Raw genomic sequence first — 26,717 nt, forward strand, 5'->3', positions numbered from 1 at the left:
GCATCAATAAGTGAATTTTTCACTAAAATCAACATTCAACAAGGAAATACATTCTCATGCACTTTTTTGTGAACTTTCTCAGTAATTTTCATTGATACATGTGTTGGACACATACAGTTAGAACAAGATTAACAGCTGATTCTTTCTTGTTTCACAGAACCAGTAGCTGTCACCAGCCTAAATGTCACCTCTGCTACAACCTCTTCGATCTCCTTATCATGGGCTGCAGTACAAGGCAGCCAGATTACATACAGACTACAGGCTGTGGGACCATCTAATTCATCCACTACAGTATCAACAACAAGTACCACTTTATTAGGACTTGTTTCTGGCTCCAAGTACAACATCAGCATCACAGCAGTCGCTGCAGATAACGTAACCTCATCAGATGCTGCTTCTGCTACTGGATATACAAGTACGTAATTACAGAGCAGCTGCTGGGTGTATTATAAAGTGGGTTATTAAGTACATGCCTGGAGTGCAGTACCCCAAGTTAGAATTCCTGCTTTGGGTTGGGGATTACCAAAGGAATTTAACCTTCAAGGGACAGAGTAATTCATACCATGTCTCTCACAGAAGCAGGTGGCATGAAGCTTACACATGCTCATTGCACATTTTCTCTTAACATGTTTTGGGATGCCCCAGTGTATAATCAGTAGGATTTAAACAGAGACTCTCATTCCTTTAACAGGCTGTCACCATTTCATCAAATTGCCTCGCTGTGAAAACCAAATAGGTTAAAATGTTTACCTCTGGTTAAAATGAACAGGCTATTTGCATGAAAGTACAGTATAGTGATGGCCACTGAGGAATCAGGAAACTTAAAACACATGATAAGCTGTAGTGTAACTCAAAGCAGTAGAAAAAAAGTTGTATCCAGTTAATTGAAAAATTCCTGTCAACAGTTGATGTGGGAAAAGTAAAAGTCAGCAGAATCTGATCAAAGCATAACAAGGCGTCAATGAACACATACATTTATATTTATCTAAGCAAAAGTAGAAGAAGGAACAGATAATATCAGTTCTATTACATCATTCTTTGATGTTGATGGAGGTAAATTAGTGATTCTTGTTCAGCAAATGGGCACATTCACTGCATTCATTTGTGTCATGAAAACACATATAGCTACATATCAGATTGCCATTGCTGATACAAAGCAGATAAATTACAACAGTACTTGTGAATCAAGAAAGTAAACAACGTTGAACATGGTAATATGAAAATATTTGATCAGAAGACCCATGTTGTATGACTTTTTTTTCTTATACAAAATAATTATCATTATAATGTTTAACTAAGGTGGAAGACCACCATTTAAAATCTCATCAACACTAACTAATACTTGTATCTTTTTCAATAGTCAAAGCCCAGGTCCAAATACCTAGTGGCAATCAGGCACTAACATTCCTTCCTAGCAGAAGATAGCCTAGCTACCCACAGGTTTTCCACATAATTCAAGCTATTCCAGTCTGTTGGTAGACCAATCCATATTTTGGGGATTGTCAGTATTTTGATTTGTAGGACTGAAGCATGTAAGGGGGAGATGGCTGTGGCAGATCAGATGCACTTTGTCATAGTGGTAAATGTGTTTTTGATGCCAGCTGTGTGTGTTTGCAGCATTCACATTTGACAAATTCCTTAGAACCACAAAGCAAGATATCCAGGAGACAAGTAGCCACCATCCAGACACAATAAAAAAGAAGAATATATCTATATATGTATGTATGATCAGGCTTAAGGTGAAGTTCCAATAACCATTTATTTTATATATACAAACTGTCCCATCTCTGTCACTTTTGCTGTCATCTTTAAGGAGTATGATTGAAAAATACAACAGTGGTGTAAACAGTAAATGCATCAGTTAAAGCAACTAAAACAGATAAAATATAGTCATTAATATAATAATTAGGCATTTAAATAAAAACAGTAATGCAGAGTCTATATCCTGTACATAAGGTCTTGTTGAGCATTGCACTTTAAAATCTAACTTATATTGTGAATAATTCCTAGCATCAAATTCAATGCTGTTATTTATTTCAACATGTTCAAGAACAGTGCCTTGCTTAAATACAGAATTTCTGGCAAAGAGGAAAATGTTGGGTATATACCTTTCCAGTTTTGTTTTATTAATGTCTTATGTTCTTGTAGATTGGTCTTAATGTTATTCAGTATCAAACTAGTATCACCCAGGTTAAATGATAACTTTTAGTCACAAATTACAATTTTAGAATTCTATAACTTGATATTTCTATCATTAAGCTATGGACATACGAGAGAGAGACACCATGCAGAAAATACAAAGGAAATCGGGTATGTTGTTTAAAACTAAAGACACATACCTGATTTCCCTTGTATTTCCTCAATTCTGTCTCTCTCCTACCCTAAACTTCCAGAACATTTTTTTAAAACTTTTAATTAAAAAAGAGGAAAAGCGGAGCAACGGAGATCTTCTTTTCTCCATTGCTTACTTTTCCGAGCACTGATGTACTGGGTATGTGTGGAAATGCAAGTCCCATATGCATGCACAGTACATCAACACAAGGAAGCAGTATACCACCACCAGCAGAAGAACAGTAATGCGCCATTATACAAGACATTATTTAAGAAAAGTAATAGCAATAACCGACTCTGTGGTTGTGGTATATTGACATTTATCTACGGTTGGCTTTATTTAGTCACTCAGGCTTTTGCCCTTGTGATTAAACCACACCAACCATGGGTAAATCTTCAGTATACCACACTAATGTTGTCAGTTATTGCTATAATAAAGCCTGCTTCACAATATGACACTTATAAAACTAGAGAATAACAGATTTAGCCACTAAAAAAAAAAAAATCAAACTACAGCTATGGATAACTTCACATAATTCAGAATAAGGAAGAAATTCCCAGTGATGGATGATAGTAAATAATATGACCATCTGTAAGCTGGAGATACCTTTCTCAGCACATTTTCACCTAGGAAGAGCCACTACTCTTTCACTTTTATGCACAGCAATAAAAATAACTACAAGGTGATTCTGTAATCAGTACTAGCACTTACACAGCCATAAATGACCATGACAGCCAAATAATAGTTGGCCTTTTATGTGTCCAGAAGTTTGATATCCTACAACCTTAGGAACTCATCTGAGTTGCTGCAGTTAAATGCATAAATCAAATAACGAGGCCAACAGTAGGCATTTCTGTTTTGTGTCTCTTTGGACTGGAATTGGGAATGACATTGATCAGCTTATTTTAATACTCACCTTGATAGAAAATACAGAAATTAGTTAAGATTTGGAAAAAATGTCCGTTAGATAAGGAAACAGATGTTGGCTAACATTTCATGTAAGTAGGACCTGCTTGTTGTATGAAATTCATTTGCAAGTGTGTTATAAGATTTATAGTGTAGATAACAAAATTATTTATTAATTTTATTTATTTATTTATTTTTGAAAGGTGGAAGAATTCAATGATGATGTTTTAAAGAAAGTCATTAAAATCTATAAGGCAGTTTCTGACTTGTGAGCATGATCAATTACAAACAATACTGCAGGACATCAGTTACAACATTAATGCTGACATGCTGTTTATTCTATGATGTGAGGCATAATTTGTTGGTCATACATTAAAATTTGATTTATAAAGAAAGAGCTTTTGGAAATTTGAGAAGATTCTAAACCTTTTAAATTATAGTTTTTAACCATGAGTTTAGTAATTGAGGCAATATGTAATTATAGCTACTTTTTAAAAAGAAACATAACCAGAAAAGGTGGTTTTACAATAGGAAACAGCACGCAGACTTGTGTTACTAATGTAAATGTCATATTGCTTTCTTCTAGGAACAACTAAAGTTGGACTTATAAGTTGTAGTATTCATATTTTGCAGTTTATGAAAGCGTGAAAAGCAACTTACATAATTTTACAGCAATTGCAGGGAAGCAAAATGTAACATTATACTTCTAAGTAAAAGAAGCAGTATAAACACAGTTAGACAAAGGGGCAACAATTTAAATAAATTTTATTTGATATAAAATTAATCTCATCCTGTTCTTCCCTGATGATGGTGGAATATAACTCTTAAGAAGAACAAACTGAAAATATAGTAGGATTGTCTCTGAATATGGAAATGTTATAACAAGACATTTCCAGAACTTGATTAGAAGTAATAGAAATGTCCCAATATTTTCTTTTATTCAAAACCTCTAAATGGGACATGCAACTGCATTATAAAATTTGTGTATGTTGGAGGATTCACTCCCAAATACATTTTACTAACTTTATTCATTTTTTGAATGCCTCATCAAGTAACATATTCTTTCATCTTTACTTTTTTATAATCTGACACACTAAACCCCTATAAACATTAAGAAAATATTTCCAACTAAAATTATTTCCTATGTCTTTTAATGTAAGTTATATTAATATTTCCTCTCAAAATGGTGATACTCAAAGTATTAAGTTGATTCAATGGTTTGCAATAAAGACTTACTGGCAAAACAAAAGGGAAATGTTAAAGAACTTTAAGTGAAAATATTATTAAAACCTAATAAGAATATTTGAAAAGTGTTTAATATTAAAATTGCATCTAATAGGGAGACTGCCCCATGAGTATTTGCATTTTTGTTTTTAAGTTGAATTTATCATTAGGAAAAAATGGACTTTTCTCAGTGACAGATGATGGTTAAAAAATTATGGTATAAAAATGATTTTGCTGTGGAAGGACAAAACATGGATGACATATTTAGGAAAAAAAATCACATTTCATGGTACAAAGAAAATACGTGTAGTCATTAAAATGCAATTTTTAAAGTTTGCATGAAGAATTATGTGCACATTCAAACTATATAATATTACTTTCATTTAGAGGAAGAAGATAAAATTAAGCAATAGCACAATCATGCAAAGATAAGCTTATTTATTTTCTGTGTTAAAAACTAAATTTGAGGACTCTGTAAAGTGAGAGAACAAAGACAGCAGTAATGTCATTAAAGGTAGTCTTGCAATCCATGAATAGATTTACAAGGAGATGTTTCTTCTTTTACAGGACCGGCACCGGTAACTAACTTTGTTGTTGTCAATGCTACATCCTCAACAATATACTTATCATGGACTGCAGTACCAGGTGACCAAATTAGTTACAAGATACAGACTGCAGGGCCTTCTAGTTCAAATATCACAACATCTGCAACACGTATCAGCATGACAGGACTTGTTTCTGCATCACAGTACAACTTCAGCATTTTAGCTGTTGCTGCAGACAATTCAACAGTTTCAGATGTAACATTTGTCACTGGATACACATGTAAGTATTACACTTCATACAATTATCTTAGGAAACAGGCAGCCAACTATTTGAAAATAAAGGCATTATTATATTGTATTCCTTCAGTAAATGCATACAGTATGTTGCATTTTTATTAATGTCATTTATATACTGAGTCATCTAATCTGACATTTATGTACTTGGTCATTCTCAGGGCATGCATTTTTGTGTATATATTAAGCAATTGCTTTTATTTAAGATAACATATTTTCAAAAGCAAATTTCCTTATTTTATGAAAGAATGTAGAGATAGTAGGAACATAGTGTATCGAAAGAAATTAACATCATCTAGGGGGCATACACTTATTAAAATTGTCTTATTGCATGCGCCTAGATGTTCAAATTAATTATTGCTGCTGAAGTTTGAATTTCTGTTGAGTGGATACTAATTATAATTTCACATTGACAACTTAATGTCTTAGAGAGTTGGTTCTTATCCTCTATTCAGCAGTTGGATTATTAAGCCCAGACATCATAGCTACTACACTATGAAAACAGCAGTTAACTTGGAAATGTCATCATATCTAATAACTACAAACCGTATGCTTGCATGGGAGTAAATTCAGCCAACTAAATGCAAAACACACCATTGTACAGCAACAAACTACATAGTGTGTATATTAGAATTATTCAGAAGAAACAAGACATTTAAACACACATACATGTAGACATATGATCCATCATGTCATGTACAACATGAATAAATTAACATAAAGAACTTTTTAAGAACATCATAAAATATAATAAATGCTATAAAGGACATTATAACTGATCATTTAAAGGCTTTAAAAATCAAAACATTAAAATAAATTTACTCTGTTTTACCTGTTTTTTTCTCCTTCAAAAAGCATTAAAAATTGATAGTGTACTTTACACCAGGATGCATCTCAGCCTGTAATAAAATCTGCCATATAGTTGCCGTAATTTCTAATTTACAGTTAAAGGTTCCATCCATATAATCACAGGGTACATGCACAATTTTATAAATAAATGATTGTTGGCCTCCTCCAAGAGACACTGACACTTGAGTTCCCTCTGATAATGTTCCAGTTATTCAAAATTATCCTTTTGATCCTGAAATTGTCCAAAGATATGTCCAAACTAAAATAATCAATGTACAGATCATTACCTGTGCTAACATTTTTATTCATTCAAAATAGGCAAAATTGTACACATCTTTTGGCTTATATTTCCCACCAAAAATGTTAATAATATGCTGGATCTTATCATTGCTTAATGGTGATGCCCAGATCATTTTGCCCTCTAGGGATATTATATTTTATAAATGTGGGATGGTTGCTCCTAAGATGTGACTGTTCACAAAGGGAAAAAAAGTGTTTCTGTTTAACTCATGAATAAGAACATTGCATTCATCAGCCAAACTATTCAAGATAAAAAGTAAATTGTCCACAGATCTTTTAGAAAAAAAAAAAAAACTTTAGAAATCAAGGGCACGTGTTTCAATAGAAAAAATCCCACTGTCTTAATACAAAATTAGAAAAAGACAGGACCGCAGTGGCCCCCATTTCTACAAATCTTACCTGCTTGTAGGGCTTAATATTAAACACAAAAAACACATTTTATCAATAAATCAAATACACTTTTTGTACCAATGAAAGAAGTAGAGCAGAAAATTCATAACCTTCATCTATGTGACCACTAGTGAAAAGGGATCTAATGTGTAGTGTAAGCATACTTTTTTCATTACTTGTAAACTAATAACTTTGCACTTTATTCAAAAAAAATCCCCAAAAGCCTTAAGGCAGCTGTCAAGTTGTTGAACTATTAAATTAAGTGTTCTATCTAATAAAACGTGAAATAGCCCATGCCTTATTTTACCAGATGCTGGTGCTATTGGCCTGAAGGGTGGTGGAATTTCTTATTTATGGACCTTGAGTATGACCAAGAAAATATCAAGCCTTGGGTGTTCCAGGTACATAAAATCAAATATTTCAGAAACAGAAGTCCTAAGTGAGTAAGTTATACAAAATATATTCAATGTATGTCTCTTCATTCATTAGCAGTTTGTATGTATTCAGTCTGGAAAACCATTTAGAAGCCTAGTTAAAATTCTCAATTGCCCCAAGGCACTGTCTGGCTAAGTGACTTGCTCATGGTCACACAGGGGGAGGGTTGAGGGAGACAAACTCTATATGAAAGGAAGCAGCTTAACAGCTCATCACCTTAAACCTCTATGTCAACGTTAATTGTACATTTCATAAAACTGCATGATTCAATATTAGTGTTGGATAATATAGCTTCCATGGCTTTAATCTGCTTTTCTTGTAACATGATTACAAACCCCTGACCTCTGTTGGATTTCATAAATCTGAGTTTCCTACTATTTAAATAAATCAATTCCTTTTTTTATCTTTAGAACTAAAATAAAAAATCTCCTAGTGACTTTTTCATTACAGACATTAAAAGTCTTTCTAACAAACATCATGGATTGTTTTCAAAGCTGATAATATAGGGGGACTGAAATTGAATGGTTTACTTAAATCATAGTGTTCACCTTCAATACAAAAAAACAGGATTAGTTTCTTAATAAAAAATATTTACTAGGTTTGACGTTTTGCTGTGAATGAATGAAAAAACAGACTTGAATGAAACAGTTTTGTCCTTAGAAAAAGGTTTATTATAGTAATGAAAAATTTACTGTTTACTAGTTGAATTATGTGACTCACTTGAATTGGATAGGATCACCTACATTCTTGTTTCAGGCCTCTTCCTCTCAATCTATGATTGGAATTTACATTTTGGTGACTCCTGCCAAAATTCATTATCTCTTAAAACTACTTTGATTACAGTTTTTGAATTCTGTTGATGCAACTGCTTTTGCACAATCACCTCAAAACTCCTGAGTCCTATTTTTTTAATGCTATTCCCTAAACATTTTTGCAGTTTTGGCATACTTGCAGATGCAATGTGGGGAGTCAATACTTCACATGCATTCTCCATTCTCTGATGTCAATGGAAGTGGAGGGGAAATATTTTTCTGTTTCCCTGTCAGTGATTGTTTTAGTATGACAATCAATAGAAAGAAAGGCAGCACTATACTCTGCTAAATTACTGGTGGATAGGTTCTTGATTTTTATCATCTAACTCCTGTAGCTCAGTCTGTGAATTAGTAATACATTTGTCAGTGTAATACACAGTTTCAATTGCTGAAGCCCTGTAGCATTAAAGAACTCATTAAATTCAATAAAAACTGGTCCATTTTGGTAATTCCATTGGGATATTTAAATAATCGTAGAACCCTGTCTATCAGTTTAAAGCATATATAATGCTCAGGATACATATTATCAAGAATAATCCATTGGTTCCTATTGAGTGTCTTTTCAAAAGTTTTTAGATGATCCTTGAATGATATAGACTCTGCACTATTTTGCCAAACAATATCTGATTAGGTATTTATCACCATAAAAGTATTAGGTGGTTTGAATGGATATAAACCAATGGCGAAGTGTCACAAACTGGTCTAATGTCTGAACATTCAATAATGTCATTGTTCTCCATGGTGGTAACATCATTGTCACTGCCTACAATGTAAAAGTCCTGACAACTGGACCTGGTACATGCTATGCCCATTGCTACTCCTTTAATCTCTGCACATTTCACCTTCAAAAACAAAACAATGTTTTAGAAAACTATTTCTGCAAAAGCTAAAATAGTCTGAATTTCATTATTGGCCAAGAAATTAAATTCCAGTAGTACCATATTAACATAATCAAAACCCTAAAACAAAGCATGTAACACCAAGTGGAGTAAAATGCCTTCCTGCCAAAAAATATAGCCAAGTTGTAGTAGCATAGGCAACCATGAACCATAAGAATGCCAAATTCACTTAAAAATATAAAAGCAAAGTCCTTTATTCATGCACAGAGGTAAGCGCTTTAACATTCACTTCATCAGGCCATACAAACTCACATTATACAATACCTTGTATACCCACCATGCAAATCACTTATGCAATAAATCAATAAGGAACTTAAAGGCAAAGTAAACAGCTAAACTTCATACTTTCCATACACTCAAACTTAATATACATCTATATGAAAGCATAAGATTATCGACACACACATAACTATATGAAAAAACACTTAACAAGAGCCTTCCTCAAACCTGTCATGAAGTCCAGAAGAATGATTATTAAGTAAAGGTGCCACATTTTAATGGATTTTGGCTATGTGTGTATGTATTTTTGCATTACTATGCCTTGTGGCTATGTTTATAGTCTCCATCTATTCATATGTTTATAGCATTGGTCAAATTACTTATTCCTTGCTCATATGATAAGCTGCTATTTGAGATATCGGTTTATATTTATTGGACAATTTTATATGATGCTCATCTTTATGACTTTGTGCCATTTATTATGTTTTATTTTTAGGTATTGTTCAGACCCATCATTGTGATCACTCATATTAATGCACGACTATTAAGTTGTTTTTCCCTGTATGGTTTGTCCAGTTTTTATGTTAGAATATGTCATAGAGTTTTAGTTTTAGTATATTGTGTGTTTCTTCTGAGTTTTTCTGAATACTTCATTTATGTATCATGCACATTGTATTTTTAAGTAGTTTTTAGTGATACTAATTTCATAGTATTTATTAGCTAGGTATTAGGTAGATACTTCTATGATTAGTTAGTGGCTTAGTTTTGTATTTTCTGCCTTTACTAGCATTTGTATTACTGTTTTTTCATATAGTTATGTGTGTGTAAATAATCTTATGCTTTCATATAGATGTACATTAAGTTTTAGAGTGTATGAAAAGTATGAAGTTTGTTTACTTTGCCTTTAAGTTCTTGATTTATTGCATAAGTGGTTTGCATGGTGGGTATACAAGGTATTGTATAATGTGGGTTTTTTATGGTCTGATGAAGCAAATGTGAAAGCGCTTACCTCTGTGCATGAATAAAGGACTTTGCTTTTATATTTTTAAGTGAATTTGCCATTCTTATGGTTCATGGTTGCCTATGCTACTACAACTTGGCTATATAATCTAAACCCTCTTTTTGTGAAATACTGGTAAAAAAATTGACATCATGGACTGCAAAAAAGCCAACATCATCATGGTGTAATTTATCTTATAACTTACATAAAAAGTCGCAAGAATCTTTCAGTATATGACTAACCTTGTTTAATGTTAGTTTTAATGTCCTGTCCATATATATATATATATATATATATATATATATATATATATATATATATATATATATATATATATATATATGGGATCTGGACACATGCTCGACTAGCATATGTCCGAATCACAAAACATCGAACACACATACATGACAGTGCTTAACATCGACAAGCGCTTCCGTGTATGTGTGCCTGTTTCGTAGATCGGACTTCAGTGTGGGTAAGGGAAAATTCCCTTTTCCCCACTGTAGTGCAATCTCGCAGTGAGAATAATAAAGTAGGAGGGGTGTGGGGGGTGCAGAGGGCAAAGCCCCTCTGCAGAAACGTAGATTTTATTTTTTGAACTACACATACACGGAAGCGCTTTTCAATGTTTAGCACTTTCGTGTATGTGTGTTCGAAGTTTTGTGATTCGGACATATGCAAGTCGAGCATGTGTCCTAGACCCATATATATATATATATATATATATATATATATATATATATATATATTTATTTATATATATATATATATATATATATATATATATATATATATATATATATATAGCCAAGGAGGTTTTTGAACCCTGAGAGGTTATACCAGGTCAGATAGGTGAATTAATAAACTTTTTATGAACTTTTGGAATTCTAAAAATGGAAGGAATCCTAGAAATTTCTTAGTAAATGATCATATAGATTCCTTGTAGTATACCCCTGACTGGACTGATCCTCCAAAATCAAGTCTGTTTTTCTAAAATGTATATTAATTTCATTTCTTGAAAGAATAGAGTATATGGTGTCATCACGCAATATGTTGTTCATGGCACACGATTAGTCAATCACATCAGATAAGACTGCTCCCCATCCCTTATAAAGTTTCATCCCACTAATAGAATTGTCCAGACGTAATCTTTGTAACAGTTGTTTCTCACTGTTACTAAGATTTTTCCATCCATGACTTTTTTTATGTCTAGGAAATTTATATAAATCCTTAATAATATTAGATTCAAACGCCTGGACAATAGAATGATATGTGGTTTAAAATTGCTCTTTCTTGTTAAACCACTATTGTTAGGGTATTGTGGGATCTTTTTATCCTAAAAAATAGGACTAAATTAATTTTTCTTGTCAACAGTTTCAGTTCAACTATAGCATCTATAAGATTAGAAGATTTAGTGAGGCTAACTGTGAATCCCTTTTCAAACAAGGTAAAGATCTAAAGAACTTTAATTAAAAATATTAAAACCACTGTGTTTCAATAATTTAACATTAGCATCAGTTGTGGAACACAACTTGATTTAACAGGGAAGGAGAAACCCTTTTGGTTTTCAATAAAACACTATTTTTAGACGGGTGGGTTGTACAGGCATTATTTTTATTTAAACATTAACAATAGCATGAGCATATCAAAACAATCCTGTCTTGGTTTGTGATTTGTTGTGGAGATGACTGGTAAGAGCAGATCTATTTTATTTTATATTACATTTGTTATCACTATTTTTAACTGCTTGTAGGTAGGAAGAGACTGCTTATTAACAAGCTTTACTTTGATTCATATTTTGTTGTTTAACCTTTAGTTTCACTTTTGGTTGAGAAAGGGATAGGTTTTGGAGAGGCAAGCTCTAGCCACCACAAGGGGCCTAGACAGCTATAAATTTGCACAGACTGCAGAGAGGAAAATTTTGAGCATATCAAAACAATCCTGCCTTGGTTTGTGATTTGTTGTGGAGTTGACTGCTAAGAACAGTTTTATTTGAATTTGTATTGCATTTGTTATCACTCTTTTTAACTGTTTGTAGGTAGGAAGAGACTGCTTATTAACAAGCTGTACTTTGATTTATATTTTGTTTTACCTTTAGTTTCACTTTTGGTTGTGAGAAAGGGATAGGGTTTTGACAGGCAAGCTCTAGCCACCACAAGGGGCCTAGACAGCTATAAATTTACACAGACTGCAGAGGAAAATTCTGAGCATATCAAAACAATCCTGTCTTGGTTTGTGATTTGTTGTGGAGTTGACTGGTAAGAGAAGTTTTTTTTATTTTTACTGTTAAAAGGAGGTGCGACTGCGAGCTATAGTGAGCAGAAACTACTGCACGCGACGTAAAGAAATTACAACTTCTGTCTGGCTGGCAGAACTTGTATGGTCAGAACAACTTTATTGTATTTTATTATTTAGTTGGATATTGCTGGTATAATTTTTGTCATAGAAGTTGATTTAAGTTCCTTTGAATGCTTTGTACTGACTTTGTGTAATTTTTTTCCTTTGCAATATTTTATTCAATTAAAGCTGAATATGGATTCCTTAAATGAGTATGCAATTGATGATTTGCTAATGCACAAGTATCTATTACAGTGTAATAAATGCTATGCATATTTAAAGGTAACAGCTAATAACACTGGTGATCTTTGTTCCTTGTGTCAAAAGTTAGATGATTTGCTTACCATTGTTAGAAGCAAAACTCAACGTAATGATGATTGCACATGTGCAATTGACATGGCTTGGAGAACTATTGTATCATATATTAATGACTGGGCTGGCAAACTAAATAATTTTAGGAATAGAACAAATAGAACAGATTTAGGAAATGATGCATCTAGTTTCTGCAAAGAACAGTCAACTCCTATGAGACATGATGAGGCCCCTGAGAACTATGGAATTGTGGATGCAAGTACTCAGCAATCTGAGGATCCGGTTTGTTTAGAAGGAAACAAAAAAAGAAAGAAAGGAAGAAGTTCTCAACAAATAAGGAAGAAAAAGAAACTGACTAATGACTGTAAAGTAAAAGAGAATATGTAGTAAAAAGGATTCTGCTTTATGTAACACACTGGTGACAGGGATGAAGATATCTGTCTATCAGAAAACCCTTAGTCTACAGAAAAAGGCATCACCTTTCCAATGGAAAAGGTAGGAAAAAAGAGGCAGGGGACAGGTGAAAAGGAAGAAATCAAAACTGAACATGGAAGGATTGAAGAGCATTACTGTAAGAAAAAAGAAGACAGATGTTGACTACATGGCTCAAGCTGTGGGTTTACAATGCTAGCTGGATGAGAATTTAATACGCAATGAAAACAGTGGAATTAATAAGACTAATCGCGATGAAGATTTATCCATCATAACAATTGATAGAGCAGAAATGACTGTATTAAAAGCTAAAGATTCTTCCAAGACGGTCAGCAAAAGATACTCTTGTAATTGGAGATTCAGTTATTAGAGGAACTGATACTTATATTTGCAGAGATGATAATGAACATCGAGTAGTGTTATGCTTACCAGGAGCAAAAATAGAAGATGTGAAAGAAGCCTTGGAATGCCTTAATGTAAGGAAATATGGATCTGTTTTTATTCATGTTGGTACAAATGATGTCACCAACAAAGATTCTCTGACTGTTAGTCGGGAACTGACAACTCTCCTAGATAGTATAGCTTATACTGGTGTTTGAACATATTTTTCACAAATCACCTGTAGAAAGGATAGTCAGGTCACTGTGAATGAAAATATTTTTTGGATAAACACCTACATGGAAAAAATGTCCTGTTTTAAAAAATGGAAATGTGTAGAGCATCCAAGCCTTCTTTTGGGCACACATGCTCAGACAGGATGGTGTGCATTTGTCTAGATCAGGGAAGATCAGTTTTACAGATATTTTGCAATATTTGACAAACACTAGCCAGGATTTTTGCCAGGTCAAAAATGTAACAGTTCACAGATAGCAACATTTGATGCATCTCTGATGGTTGTTAATGCTAGGAGCATTAATAATGTTTTTTTTTATTAGAAAATTTGCTACGTTCCCACAAGATTGTTGTTATAGTTTGAGAAACATGGTTAAAGAACAACTGGAAACAAGTTCTGTCAGTGTATAAATTTTTTTACTGTAAAAGACATTCTAACAAAAAAATCAGGTGGAGGTGTTATGATAGGGATTAAAGATAGCTATGAGACTTGTGATTATTACATGTTCAATGATAACACCAATACTATAGACTGTGTAACTGTGACAATAAAGACAACCCTGGAACATATAACTATTGTGAGTGTACAGTCCACCAAAGTAAAGTGTAGATGACCTAGACAAATTCATACATTTCTCACATGAAACAAGAAGGGAAGAATAATATTAGCCAGGGACTTAAATTTACCAGAAACAGACTGGAATAATATTAATCCAATAACGTTAGTAAAGAAATTATTCACAGAGTATATTCAGCAACAACAAATGCTTCAGATTGTAAAAAACCTACCAAGGGACAGAATATACTAGATATTGTTTGTGTTCCCAAAGAAATTACTGTAACTTCAAGTCAAGTTTTATCACCATTGATGTGCAGTGATCATGGGGTCATAAAGGTTAATTTGTTGCTAGATAATTCTGCCAAACTGAAATTTAAGCCAATGCACAGAAGGTTAATTACAAATTATAGGAAACCAAAACAGTTACTATATAAAACTAACTGGAGTGAGGTGTTCAATGGAAAAACTGCAGATGGAATATGGAAAGTTTTGAAAGAGAAATTGTTTGAGTGCAAAAAGTAAAAAAAATGTTTATCAGGATCTAGGCACGCAGCATAACGGGGGTATATTTCCATAAGAACAAGATACCTGATTAAGGTGAGATACAAAAAATATAAGAAATGGATGAGAGGTCGAACTACAACTTTAAAAACTGAAATAAATGAGTGGGATGAACAGATTAAGCATAGTGTTAGACAAGATCAAGAAACATTTGAAGAAAATTTATATAAAGATATTGAGCATAATAGGAAACCTTTTTATAGATACATAAGATGTGGAAGGAGTAAAGATACACAAATTGATAAACTGTGTGCAGATTCTAAAATTTATTCCCAGACACAACAGATTATAGATATATTTACAAAATCTTATGCAAAACAGTTTGGCTCCATAAAAGGGGTGGCAAGTTGTCCTAGTAACATCCAGGTAACTCCAGATACTAGAGTCAATTTAGATTATATTGAAAAAGAACTGTGCTAACTGGATCCAAACAAAGTGCAGGGAGGAGACGGAATAAGTAACAATGACCTGAGAACACTTAAGCAAGAACTTACACTGCCATTACATCTACTATTCACTAGGTCATATAAATATGGGGAGATTCCTTAAGATTGGAGATATGCACTTATTAAACCTGTCTTTAAGGGAAAGGAGTAGGACAAACCCAGAATCATATAGACCCATAAGTCTACTTTCCTGTTGTGGAAAAATAATGGAGAAGGTAATACTGGATAAGTTATTGTTAGAACTGGATAGGTTGGGACTTGAAACCATATATCAGCATGCATATGTTGAAAATAGATCTATTACCACCTGTAACATGATGTTCTATAACAATATAATAACAGCTATGAATGAAAAATTGTGATGTGATTTATATAGATTTAACTTCAGCATTTGACAGGGTCATGCACAAAACACTGATCAATAAATTAGTAAAACTAGGTATTGATGTACTGTTGATAAGATGGATAGCTGCATGGCTTACAAATAGGACATGGCAAGTGTCACACATCAACTGGACAGGTGAAATCCTTGTTTACAGTCAAGGTGTTCCACTTGTTTAGATTGTATCTTTTAGACCTTACGTTTTCATCTGAGGTGTTCTACAGTCTATATGCTGATGACCTGAAATTGGGTAAACTGATTACAAGTGTTACATATAAGGCATGTCTGCAATATAATTTGACTAAATTGTCCATTTGAGCACAGGAGGAGAATATGTTGCTAAATACATCAAAAACTAAGCATATGAGATTTGGCAGAGATAAACTGAAAGGTGAATATTTAATACAGCACACAGTGATTGAAAATGTAGACTCATTTAAGGACCTGGGTATATGGGTAGATTCAGCTATGAGTTTTTCTAATCATATCAACCAATTAGCTAATGATAGTTATAGAGCTGTAGGTTGTATAAATAGATTTATCAAGTCTAGGAAATCAAACATAATGATGTTATTTGTTTGTTAGTTACATTAGACCCAGACTTGAGTATTTAATAACAATATGGAACCCCTATAGGAAAACAAGCATGAATAAACTGGAAAGAGTACAGCAGGACTATACTAAGGGCATCCATGGATATGAAAATCTAAGTTATTATGAAAGACTGAAATATCTGAACTTGTACAGTGTCTCTTATAGATATCTAAGAGGAGATCTTATTCAGGTATATAGGGCATTTAGGGACAACTACCTCTGGGAATGTTCGGGGTTATCAAAAAGTACTAGAGAATCATCAGATAACCAATGTAGAAGATTCTATAGGAATGAGAAGTGCACTAATTGGTTCTCTGACAGAGTAGCTGATGCTTGGAACAGACTACCAAATTACATTAAAGCAAGTACTAGTTTAGATATTTTAAGAACAGCCTGGACATTTATTATGGAAACAAGTGTTTTGGCATATTGGCAAGCTAGAAGGGCTTTAATGCCCATGCTTGAAACATTTGTATGTATGTATGTACGTATGTATGTAATATTCCCAAACATAAGTCGGAAATTCTCTGGAACCAAATGCATGGTGAACTGTTCCAAAACAGAGATATCACTTGTAGCATTTAAGGTCTCTTTGCCAGCTATACCTGGAACAGCAGCAAACACAGGAAACAAAATAAAACTAAAACAGTTTCCCAGGACTGCGTAAATTCAGTCACCTAAAATGCAAAACACACCAATAGCCAGCTCAGAACCACAAAGAATATCTTTAGTAGTTTCAGCCTGCAATAAACAGGAGTCCTTTAAAATAAATAAACCATATAAAATGTAGGTATATGTCAGCCAGAAGTGTTCATATGAGCAGTCTTATGATGTACTATGTGAATACATTAATAGGAAATATTTTGTTTAGAACAATACAAAACACTAAACATGTAAAAGGCATTATAATTGATCATTTAAATGACTTAAAAATAAAAATGTTCAAGTTAATTTTATTTTATCTTACCCAGAACTCTCTCCTTCAAAAAACATTTTGATTGATAGTATTGTTTAGACTAGAAAACATATCTGCCTGTAATAAAATTTGCTATCTAGTTTCCCTTGTTAATAATTACTTCTTAAAGTTACCAGACATATAATTATAAGGTTCGTGATCAATGATAGAATACAAATCCTTCATTTTCATACTTGACAGACCAAAAAATATCTGTACAGAGCATATCTGGAGTCAGCACTCCTAATAACATAAACATGCTCTTCAGTTCTGGCAGAAAATGTGTGGGTAGTCATGCCAACATAAAATGCCTATAATCAGAACATAACGAGATTTAAAGCAGCAGAATGGAGACAAAGTTGTAATGAGCATGACTATAGGGGCAGAGACTGGTTTCACAATGAAAGTTGAAGAACACTTCATAGCAGCCTTTAAGCTTCTGAATATAGTTAGAGCTGTACTAGTCTATAGGGATATTTGAACAATTTAAAGGCTTTTATTGGTAAGTTATCTCTGTGGCCTTTCTAATTTAGAAAATATGATTTGACTTCTGCATGATAAAGGCAGCATTGTATTCAAAGATGTGTCTGATAAGGGAAGAGCACTGTGGCAAGATGACTTCATTGGATCATGAAGATATTCACATGGAAGTTAACTGATCCACAAAGATTGCAGACTGCTGCTCCCCAAACAGACTCCATCAGCCATATCAGTGTTACTGGATTGCTTTGCTGAAACAATCCCATGGATAGATGCCTTTTGTTATGTTTACTGTTAAATACAAGAATTACCCAGCCAATGTGCATTTATATATATTATTGCCTCCTTTCTGTATATAACACTAGCTTGCATGCACAAAAGGATGTATTCTGCCATACCTTTTTACATATAATTATGGATGTGTTTAAGTGATAGCATTTGTTCTATGTCATATCATGGTTTGAACTGATCTCTTGTTACTTTCATGACTACATAAGAGTGCCATTCCTCCTCAGTTTGGATTTTTCTTCTGCATTGATGTCCGTGTTTTTAATTGTTAGGGTCTGTTAGTCTTCCTTGGATGTTTGGATGTATTAAATAAAGTTTAACAAAAAAATAAATTAATAAATAAATGATCCACATAGAACCTAAGGTGGAAACACAGTGATTGAATATGCACAGATCTCTTCTGATAGTCTCTGTCTGAAAAGGTATACCATTTACAGAATACCCCTATGCTGCATTTATTTTCATTTAATTTGATCATTTTCAACAGAACAGGGAAATGCATATTCACACCCTTGTTAGGACATTTAATATCAGTTGATGAGGGTAAAGAATGCCCAGCTTGCAGTTATTACCAAGCCTTGCCATCCATATGTCTGATATATGACTGAATAACCACAAAATTAATGCCAAATAAGAGAGGTTCTAGCACTGATCCCTGTGGCACTCAAGTAGTCAAGCAGCCAGTTTGTAATCCTGGAGATAACATAAGGATTTACATTGTTTGTATAATATTGTAACAATGCCAGCATTGGGGGGTAATGTGAAAACCCTTCACCAGTTTGAGATGATCAGTATTCGCTACATAACCAAGGTTCACAACCTCTGGTACAGTTTCAATGTGAAAAGCCTTCACCAGTTTGAGATGATCAGTATTCGCTACATAACCAAGGTTCACAACCTCTGGTACAGTTTCAATGTGAAAAGCCTTCACCAGTTTGAGATGATCAGTATTCGCTACATAACCAAGGTTCACAACCTCTGGTACAGTTTCAATGTGAAAAGCCTTCACCAGTTTGAGATGATCAGTATTCGCTACATAACCAAGGTTCACAACCTCTGGTACAGTTTCAATGTGAAAAGCCTTCACCAGTTTGAGATGATCAGTATTCGCTACATAACCAAGGTTCACAACCTCTGGTACAGTTTCAATGTGAAAAGCCTTCACCAGTTTGAGATGATCAGTATTCGCTACATAACCAAGGTTCACAACCTCTGGTACAGTTTCAATGTGAAAAGCCTTCACCAGTTTGAGATGATCAGTATTCGCTACATAACCAAGGTTCACAACCTCTGGTACAGTTTCAATGTGAAAAGCCTTCACCAGTTTGAGATGATCAGTATTCGCTACATAACCAAGGTTCACAACCTCTGGTACAGTTTCAATGTGAAAAGCCTTCACCAGTTTGAGATGGTCAGTATTCGCTACATAACCAAGGTTCACAACCTCTGGTACAGTTTCAATGTGAAAAGCCTTCACCAGTTTGAGATGATCAGTATTCGCTACATAACCAAGGTTCACAACCTCTGGTACAGTTTCAATGTGAAAAGCCTTCACCAGTTTGAGATGATCAGTATTCACTACATAACCAAGGTTCACAACCTCTGGTACAGTTTCAATGTGAAAAGCCTTCACCAGTTTGAGATGATCAGTATTCGCTACATAACCAAGGTTCACAACCTCTGGTACAGTTTCACAGAAGCTCACCGTGTTCATGAGACAGGACTTGTCTTTCAAAAAACCTGATTATGGTCTTTTTCCTTTAATTAGCTTGTGTTTGCGAAATGTTCTCTACTGTGATATGTTCATATAAGGCTGGTGAGGCTGATGGGCATATAATAACTTAGATATCTAGCGGTGCCACCTTTGTTTTTGTGAGTAACAGTGTCTCTTCTCCAGGCATCAGGTAAAACTCCTGTGGAATGACTCAGGTTGAACAGTTTAAGTAGAGGGTCAAATAGTCCATACTTGCCATCAATGAGAATACAGCCTGGTATGTTTTCTGGTTCCATTACTTTAGTCTTTGATGGGCATATTAAGATTTGTTCTGAAGTGATTTCAAGGTAAAGTATAATTTCATGGATACTGCGGGCAATAATGTAGGTATTTGGAGAAAAGAAATTAGGAAATGTGTCTGATAATACATTGACATTATCCACTGATTGGAATATCGGCCACGGTGGTGCAGCGGTTAGTGTTGTTGTCTCACAGCAAGAGGCTCTCCGGTTCGATCCTCAGCTGGGGTGCCTTCTGTGCGGAGTCTGCATGTCCTCGCTGTGGTCGCATGGGTTTCCTCCTGGTGCTCCGGTTTCCTCCCACATCTCAAAGACATGCTGTAGGTGGATTGGACACAATAAAATTGGCCCTAGGTGTGAGTGTGTGAGTGTGTGAGTGTGTGAGTGTGCGAGTGTGTGTGTGCGAGTGTGCGTGTGTGTGTGTGCCTTCCGTGGAAGGTTGGGCACTGGGCTGGCAACTCGACACTGTAAAACTCCACTGCCAATCATGAGCAGAGAGTTGATCCACCGTGGCATCCCCTAACCGGGGAAAAAGCCGAAAGAAGAAGAAGAAGATTATAGATGAGCTCAGTGCATCATTGGACATTATTCATTAATTTGCTGACATAAGTATAGATACGATTTGTATTTTCCTTTGATATCTGTTGTTGTTTTAAGCTCATACATTGATGTGTATTTTCTAATGTTACTGTTCATGTTGCAGTGACACATTTATTTTTGTTCTTTTATTGTACTTTTATTGTACAATTTATTAATACTGGACTTCCACCACAGCAGTTTTATAACTGAAATTACCATTATACTTAGAGACAAGTACTGATTTTTTATACAGCTGTTCAGGTATTGGTAAAAGTTGTTGAATGTGGCAGCCATCTCTGTTGGATTCATTTGCATATCTTCTTCAACCTGAAGTTGATTTGCCCTGGTGAAGTCTTTAAAGACAATTTCATTTGGTAGTGAGGTACTACCACTAGGTCTGACAGAGAAGATGTCTGACTAACTTATGTACAGATTTAGGAAGGGATGAGATGCTGTGTGGAGTAAACACTGTCTAGACTGGTTAGGACCAGGTCAGGAACATTAGAGCATATAGTGGATAGTTTTATAATTTTCTCTAGAGCATTGGCATTAACAAACATCTGGAAATGTTGAGCATATCATTTTAGTCTGCCAATTAAAGTTTGTGCAACTAAAATCTCCTAGCAAGATGGTATTTGGTTTGATATTTAATACCTCAATGGCAGTAGGGTAATTTACATGAACTTTGAAGGATATTGATGGGAATTGTAGCTAGCAATAAAGTAAAAGATGAGTGTGTTAATAGTGATTTAGGCCACCAGCAACTCCAAATTAAGGCTATGGGTAATTTGATATTTCAGACAAATGCAGCTAGTCCCTGCTTTTAGCCAATGGCCTGACAAAATAATAGGAACTAAACCCTGATATGGATGGAATGCTGTCACGGCACTAAAACTGTATGTAATAGTGAATTTACTTGTTTCCTAGCAGTGCTGAGCTGGTGCCAAGTGAACATTTGGATACTGATTTTTACTGCAGTTAAACAATGTCAGAGTAACTATAGAAATATGAATGGGTTTGAGTTGCAGGTGGGCCTGAATTTTAAGCATGTTTTTATTTAGACTCCTAGAATTGAGAAGTGTCACTATTTGCTATGTTGTAAAGTCCATCAGGTGGACTCTGGCAGAAATGGCATTGTGGGGTCAGGAAAGATTTCAACCGGTAAGGAAAAGCCTTGGAATGAGAGATGTAAGCCATTATTAGTAAAATAGGAAGCTTTGTCTAACATCTCATCCCAGGCTGACATATACAAAATGCCCTTAGAATGACAACAGCTACTTAGCCAATTGTAAAAGCCACTTATCGTGTCCTGGTATCTTGCCATCATTCTTTGTGAAGCAAAGACACTACTCTAAACTAGTGAGTTTACTGCGACTAGCACATGCATGACAAGCTACATCATGTCTATCCGCATGTCCCTCTGGATGCAGTCACTCATATCATTCACTCCCACATGGGCAATCACTAGGGAGCTATTTTTATTCCTCTGGTTTAAGGGTCCACAGGGCTACTGTCAAATCACAGACCCTGGTACCAGATGGAGAGCTTACATCACATTGTTCAATAGCAGCCTCTTCCACTCTTATATTTTATGCTTATTTAACATTTGTTTACTGGGAAAGTCTGACTGAGACAGAGCCTATTTTCAGTGGAGGCCCAGGGAGAAATGCTCCAAATGCATGTTTTTGGAATGTGTGAGGAAACTGGAGTACGTGGAGGAAACCCATGTGAATGTAGGGAGGACATGCAGACTCCACACAGAAGGCACCCCAGCCAAGAATCGAACTGGAGAACCTCTTGCTGTGAGGTGATAATGCAAATGCCACATCACTGCACCACCCATTATTTCTGTTATTTAATAAACATGTTGTTGTCAGTTGTAAGACACTGCAGGTTATTCTAGTACATTTTACTAGGATTGCATGATTTATTGAATATGATAAATGCTCCAGATGTCTCAACATAATATTAGAGTTCAGTAGACAAGCCATTCTTAGTGTAACATTTTCCTTGTTGTAGGAAAGGTTAATGAGGGGACAAACAAGCTTGTTGTTTTGCAATGTACCCTTAGCTTGGAAAAAAAGGTATTCTGCAATGTCTTAAACACATAGCATGGTCATGCTAAAATGTGATATTTTCATATTTCTCATATAACTGTCTCATATCACACCAAGGCATAAAATTCCTAAATAAAGTGAACTCAAAATCAACAAGTAATTCATTTGTATCAGCTGCTGTTTTTTGAATATCACCCAAAATATCAAACAGCAAACCATCTTTTCACATCCCAGACAATGGTTAGATAAAATACATTGGTTTTATTTCATAGTGTATCCTTCAGATGCATATCTGTTTCTTCCACATTCTTATGATTAGGAGCCCTACTTAGTTACATGCAGTCATCCATAAGGGGGCTTAGCAATAGTCTGTATATATAGATAAACTATGTTCCATATTCTGCTGATCTTTCTAGAAACCTGTTGTAATCCAAGGGGACGAGATATAATTCTGTTTGTGTACTCAATGTCTTGCATGTGTTTTTTATGGTGATGTGGTTGTTGTGGTGAATGTTGTCTCACAGTAATTTCCTAAAGCCCATCCAACATAAGATACATTCTGATGGTTCTCTTAAGGCTTTTTCCCCCATTGATGTGTCTGCCACTGTATTCTTTTACAATACTTTTGTAGAATGCTGATGGTGAATGAGAGCTCATGTCTTTGGGATAATACACCTTTGGCTATTTAACTCATGACATTCACATACGCATATTGGTTCTATAGACCTTTTAAGACGTGACAAAACCCACAAGTTTGAACAAGTATGTGAAGGAAGAAGTTTAACAAATTCCAATTTAGAGACCAATGAATTTATAGTGCATTTATTAAATGTGGCCTCCTTGAGTAAACCTCACCCTAGAATAGAGTTTAATAGCTATTCCAAAACAAAGCCACTCCTTTTGTTGCCAATATGTAAGTGCTGAGTGACTCATACACTGAAAGTGAAAATTTTTATTCAAAGGGAGTGTTATCTCCTTCCTCTGTGTCTGTTCTGAATTAATTCAGAAGGTACTTTTACAATTTCAGTATCTGAAATAAAAATCTGATATATCCCAAAATTTGCAGAATATTCTAGTCTAAAGGATGATTGATATAAATTCAAGCATATTTTAATGAATGCATCAGTGAAAGTCTTTATGGCAAGCAAGGAGAACAAGTACATTTTATCTTACATCAAGCTTTTAGACAGATGAAGCAATTGTGAGAACTAGGGATTGACTTGTAATCTATTTTCTCTTGCAGCACCTGGTGATGTAACCCAACCATCTGTTGTCAATGCAACGGCTACATCTGTATTTGTATCATGGGGAACACCTCCTGGTAATCAGATTTCCTACAGAATACAAGTTACAGGGCCTCCATCATCATATCTGACAGTCACCACTCCTTATGTCAGCTTGTCTGGACTGAACCCTAGCAGTGCCTACATCATCACGATCACACCTGTAGCTGCAGACAATGTAACACTGGGGAATCCAGTCATTTTGTCCATATTTACAAGTAAGTTTTGATTCTTAGAATAAGGATTAAATAAAAGTGAAATACGTGGTATCTGATCAGGCATACTAAATTTTATAGGAATGAAGCCTTGCTTTAATGCCTATTTATGTGCTATTTCAGTTAACAAAATCAGGTTTGGATTACAATTTGTCAAAAACATGGAAATGTATGTGAGACTGATATAACCATGCCAGGTGTCACCTGTAATAATGACTGATACAACATATCCAGAAAGTGAATGAAACAGGAAAACACAACCTTCATCAAAGGTTTAATTCTTGTTTGAGATAACAATACAATCATGAACCAAATGAATTATAAAATAAATTGTATAGGTTTTCATTTTGTTTTTACATGTAGGACTAAAACTAAAACTATAATTTCTATTTAATATTGTCCAGATGCACTTCTTTATGTTTGATAATAGATGAAATATTCTGAACAAACTGCTCACCATTTATTCTGGCATGTTGCATGGCAGCATTTTGTTATTTATGGTATACAAGTACTGCAAAACATCATGGGAATGTTTGTTAAGACATGTTAAGTTACTTTTAACAGCCAATTTACTGGACTAATTTTAAATAGTAAAACTGGCCCCAAAGGGGATGCTAATGCTGCCTACTTATTCATATAATTTTCTGCATTGAGATAAAAATGCAAAATAATCAGTATGTAAAAGGTGCAAAAATGACTTTCAAGACTTGTTATTTTGCAGCATTTTCTGAATGGTTTGTCTGTATAATATTTTTAACCTTTGCCTCGAAGTTATTTGGGATATTTTAAAAGCACCTTAACGTTTATGGTCATCAGCTGGGTTTTTAGTCCTGTGTTTCTAAAGTATAGACAAGCAATTCCCTTATGCTGTACTGATATCACAAAAATTCTGAAACATAGCATGTTTACATCTAGTGAGCTTTGGCATTACTTGACAGAATGAAAATAAAGCCTTAAAAGTAAAAAGTCATGGGAATTCAGAAGCCATGTAGCTTAATCACTGATATGTCCTTTATGGGGTCATTTGCATATAGCCCAGGTATCTCCAATACCATGAAGCTGGGAGTTTTAAGGTGATTTCCTTCCTAGATAACAAGCACAGGGTTTGAGCCTCACTAAGGGAAATTGGCTAGGATTAAAGTGGTCCACAAGGGAAATTAGCATAGTACTTACCTATGAACTATAGGAAGTTCAATGTATTACATTGACACTGTGTGTGTGTGTGTGTGTGTGTGTGTGTGTGTGTGTGTGTGTGTGTGTGTGTGTGTGTGTGTATATACATTTATATGTATATGCATGTATCTAGATAGATATAGATATTTTATTTTTGTTTGACATTTGATTACCATGAGACTCCATCTGGGCATAAAACCCATTTTGAGCAGAGACCCAGGGAGACAAACTCCACTGACATTATAGAGGTAAAAAAACATACATACATATCCATAACTATACTTTTATATAAGCAAAGGATATAGAGTTGTTCAGAGGGTAGACTGAGACATAACAACTCCCTCCCTTGTCAGGCTTCATAATTCTATATAATTAATTTTGTCAAAAAGTACTGCACCCCCTCCCTTGTCAGGCTCATATAATTCATTTTGTCAAAAAGCCTGACAAGGGAGGGGGTATAGTACTTTTTGACAAAATTAATTATATATCTAAAATGCGTAAAATTTTACATGAGTCTGAGAATTATGATATGATATCTAAGAATGAGGTACATATAGGCTGTAGAAGGATATACATGTATTTGGAAGAATTTCTTTTAGACAGTTGCATCACTAATGATTTGTACAACTTTATGAAGGTAGAACATCCCTTAATGGCAACGATTATAGGAATACCTAAAGTCCACAAAAGTATAGCAGATCCACCTTTTCGACCGATAGTTTCTGGCAGTCTATCAAAAACTTTTGCCATAGGTAAGGTAATAGATACATGGCTTAAACATATATATGCCAAGGTACCACACATGGTAAAGGATTCGTAGGTGTTTCTAGGGAACCTCACAACAGAAGTTTGGAGGGACAACTTAGTATATATTACAATAGACGTGATTGATTCATTTTCTAGTATTCCTAGAGATGAAGGCTTAGAAGCTTTTTGTAATAGCATGAGAAGTTTTTCAGATTTGGGTTGGAACCAGGTAAGCTTTATCATGGAACTGATGACTATAGTTCTTGATCACAATTATATTTAATTTGAAGGGGAACATTATAGGCAGACTAGAGGAGTAGCAATGGGGGCCGCTTGTGCCCCTATTTTTGCAAATCTAGTGATGCTAGAGTGGGAAAATACACATTTATTCAAAAGCCCTTACTATAAATATGTGAGATATTATTCAAGATTTTTGGATGACGTATTTATTTTATGGGATGGGCCAAAAGAATCAATAGAAGAATTT

The 26,717-nt window shown here is 34.5% G+C and overlaps 1 protein-coding gene across 1 annotated transcript in view; it reads left to right on the top strand.

The window, feature by feature from the left end:
- Nucleotides 1-26,717, top strand: part of LOC122801341 (mucin-19-like) — a 938,154-nt gene that overhangs the window by 243,566 nt on the left and 667,871 nt on the right. Inside the window, exons 13-15 of the mRNA XM_044070881.1 lie at nt 158-415; nt 5,030-5,287; nt 24,056-24,313. Coding sequence (XP_043926816.1) covers nt 158-415; nt 5,030-5,287; nt 24,056-24,313 — 774 coding nt within the window. The remainder of the gene's footprint in view (nt 1-157; nt 416-5,029; nt 5,288-24,055; nt 24,314-26,717) is intronic.

Source organism: Protopterus annectens, chromosome 4.part1 (genome assembly GCF_019279795.1).
Source record: "Protopterus annectens isolate FY-2018-M chromosome 4.part1, PAN1.0, whole genome shotgun sequence".
Lineage (NCBI taxonomy): Eukaryota > Metazoa > Chordata > Ceratodontiformes > Protopteridae > Protopterus > Protopterus annectens.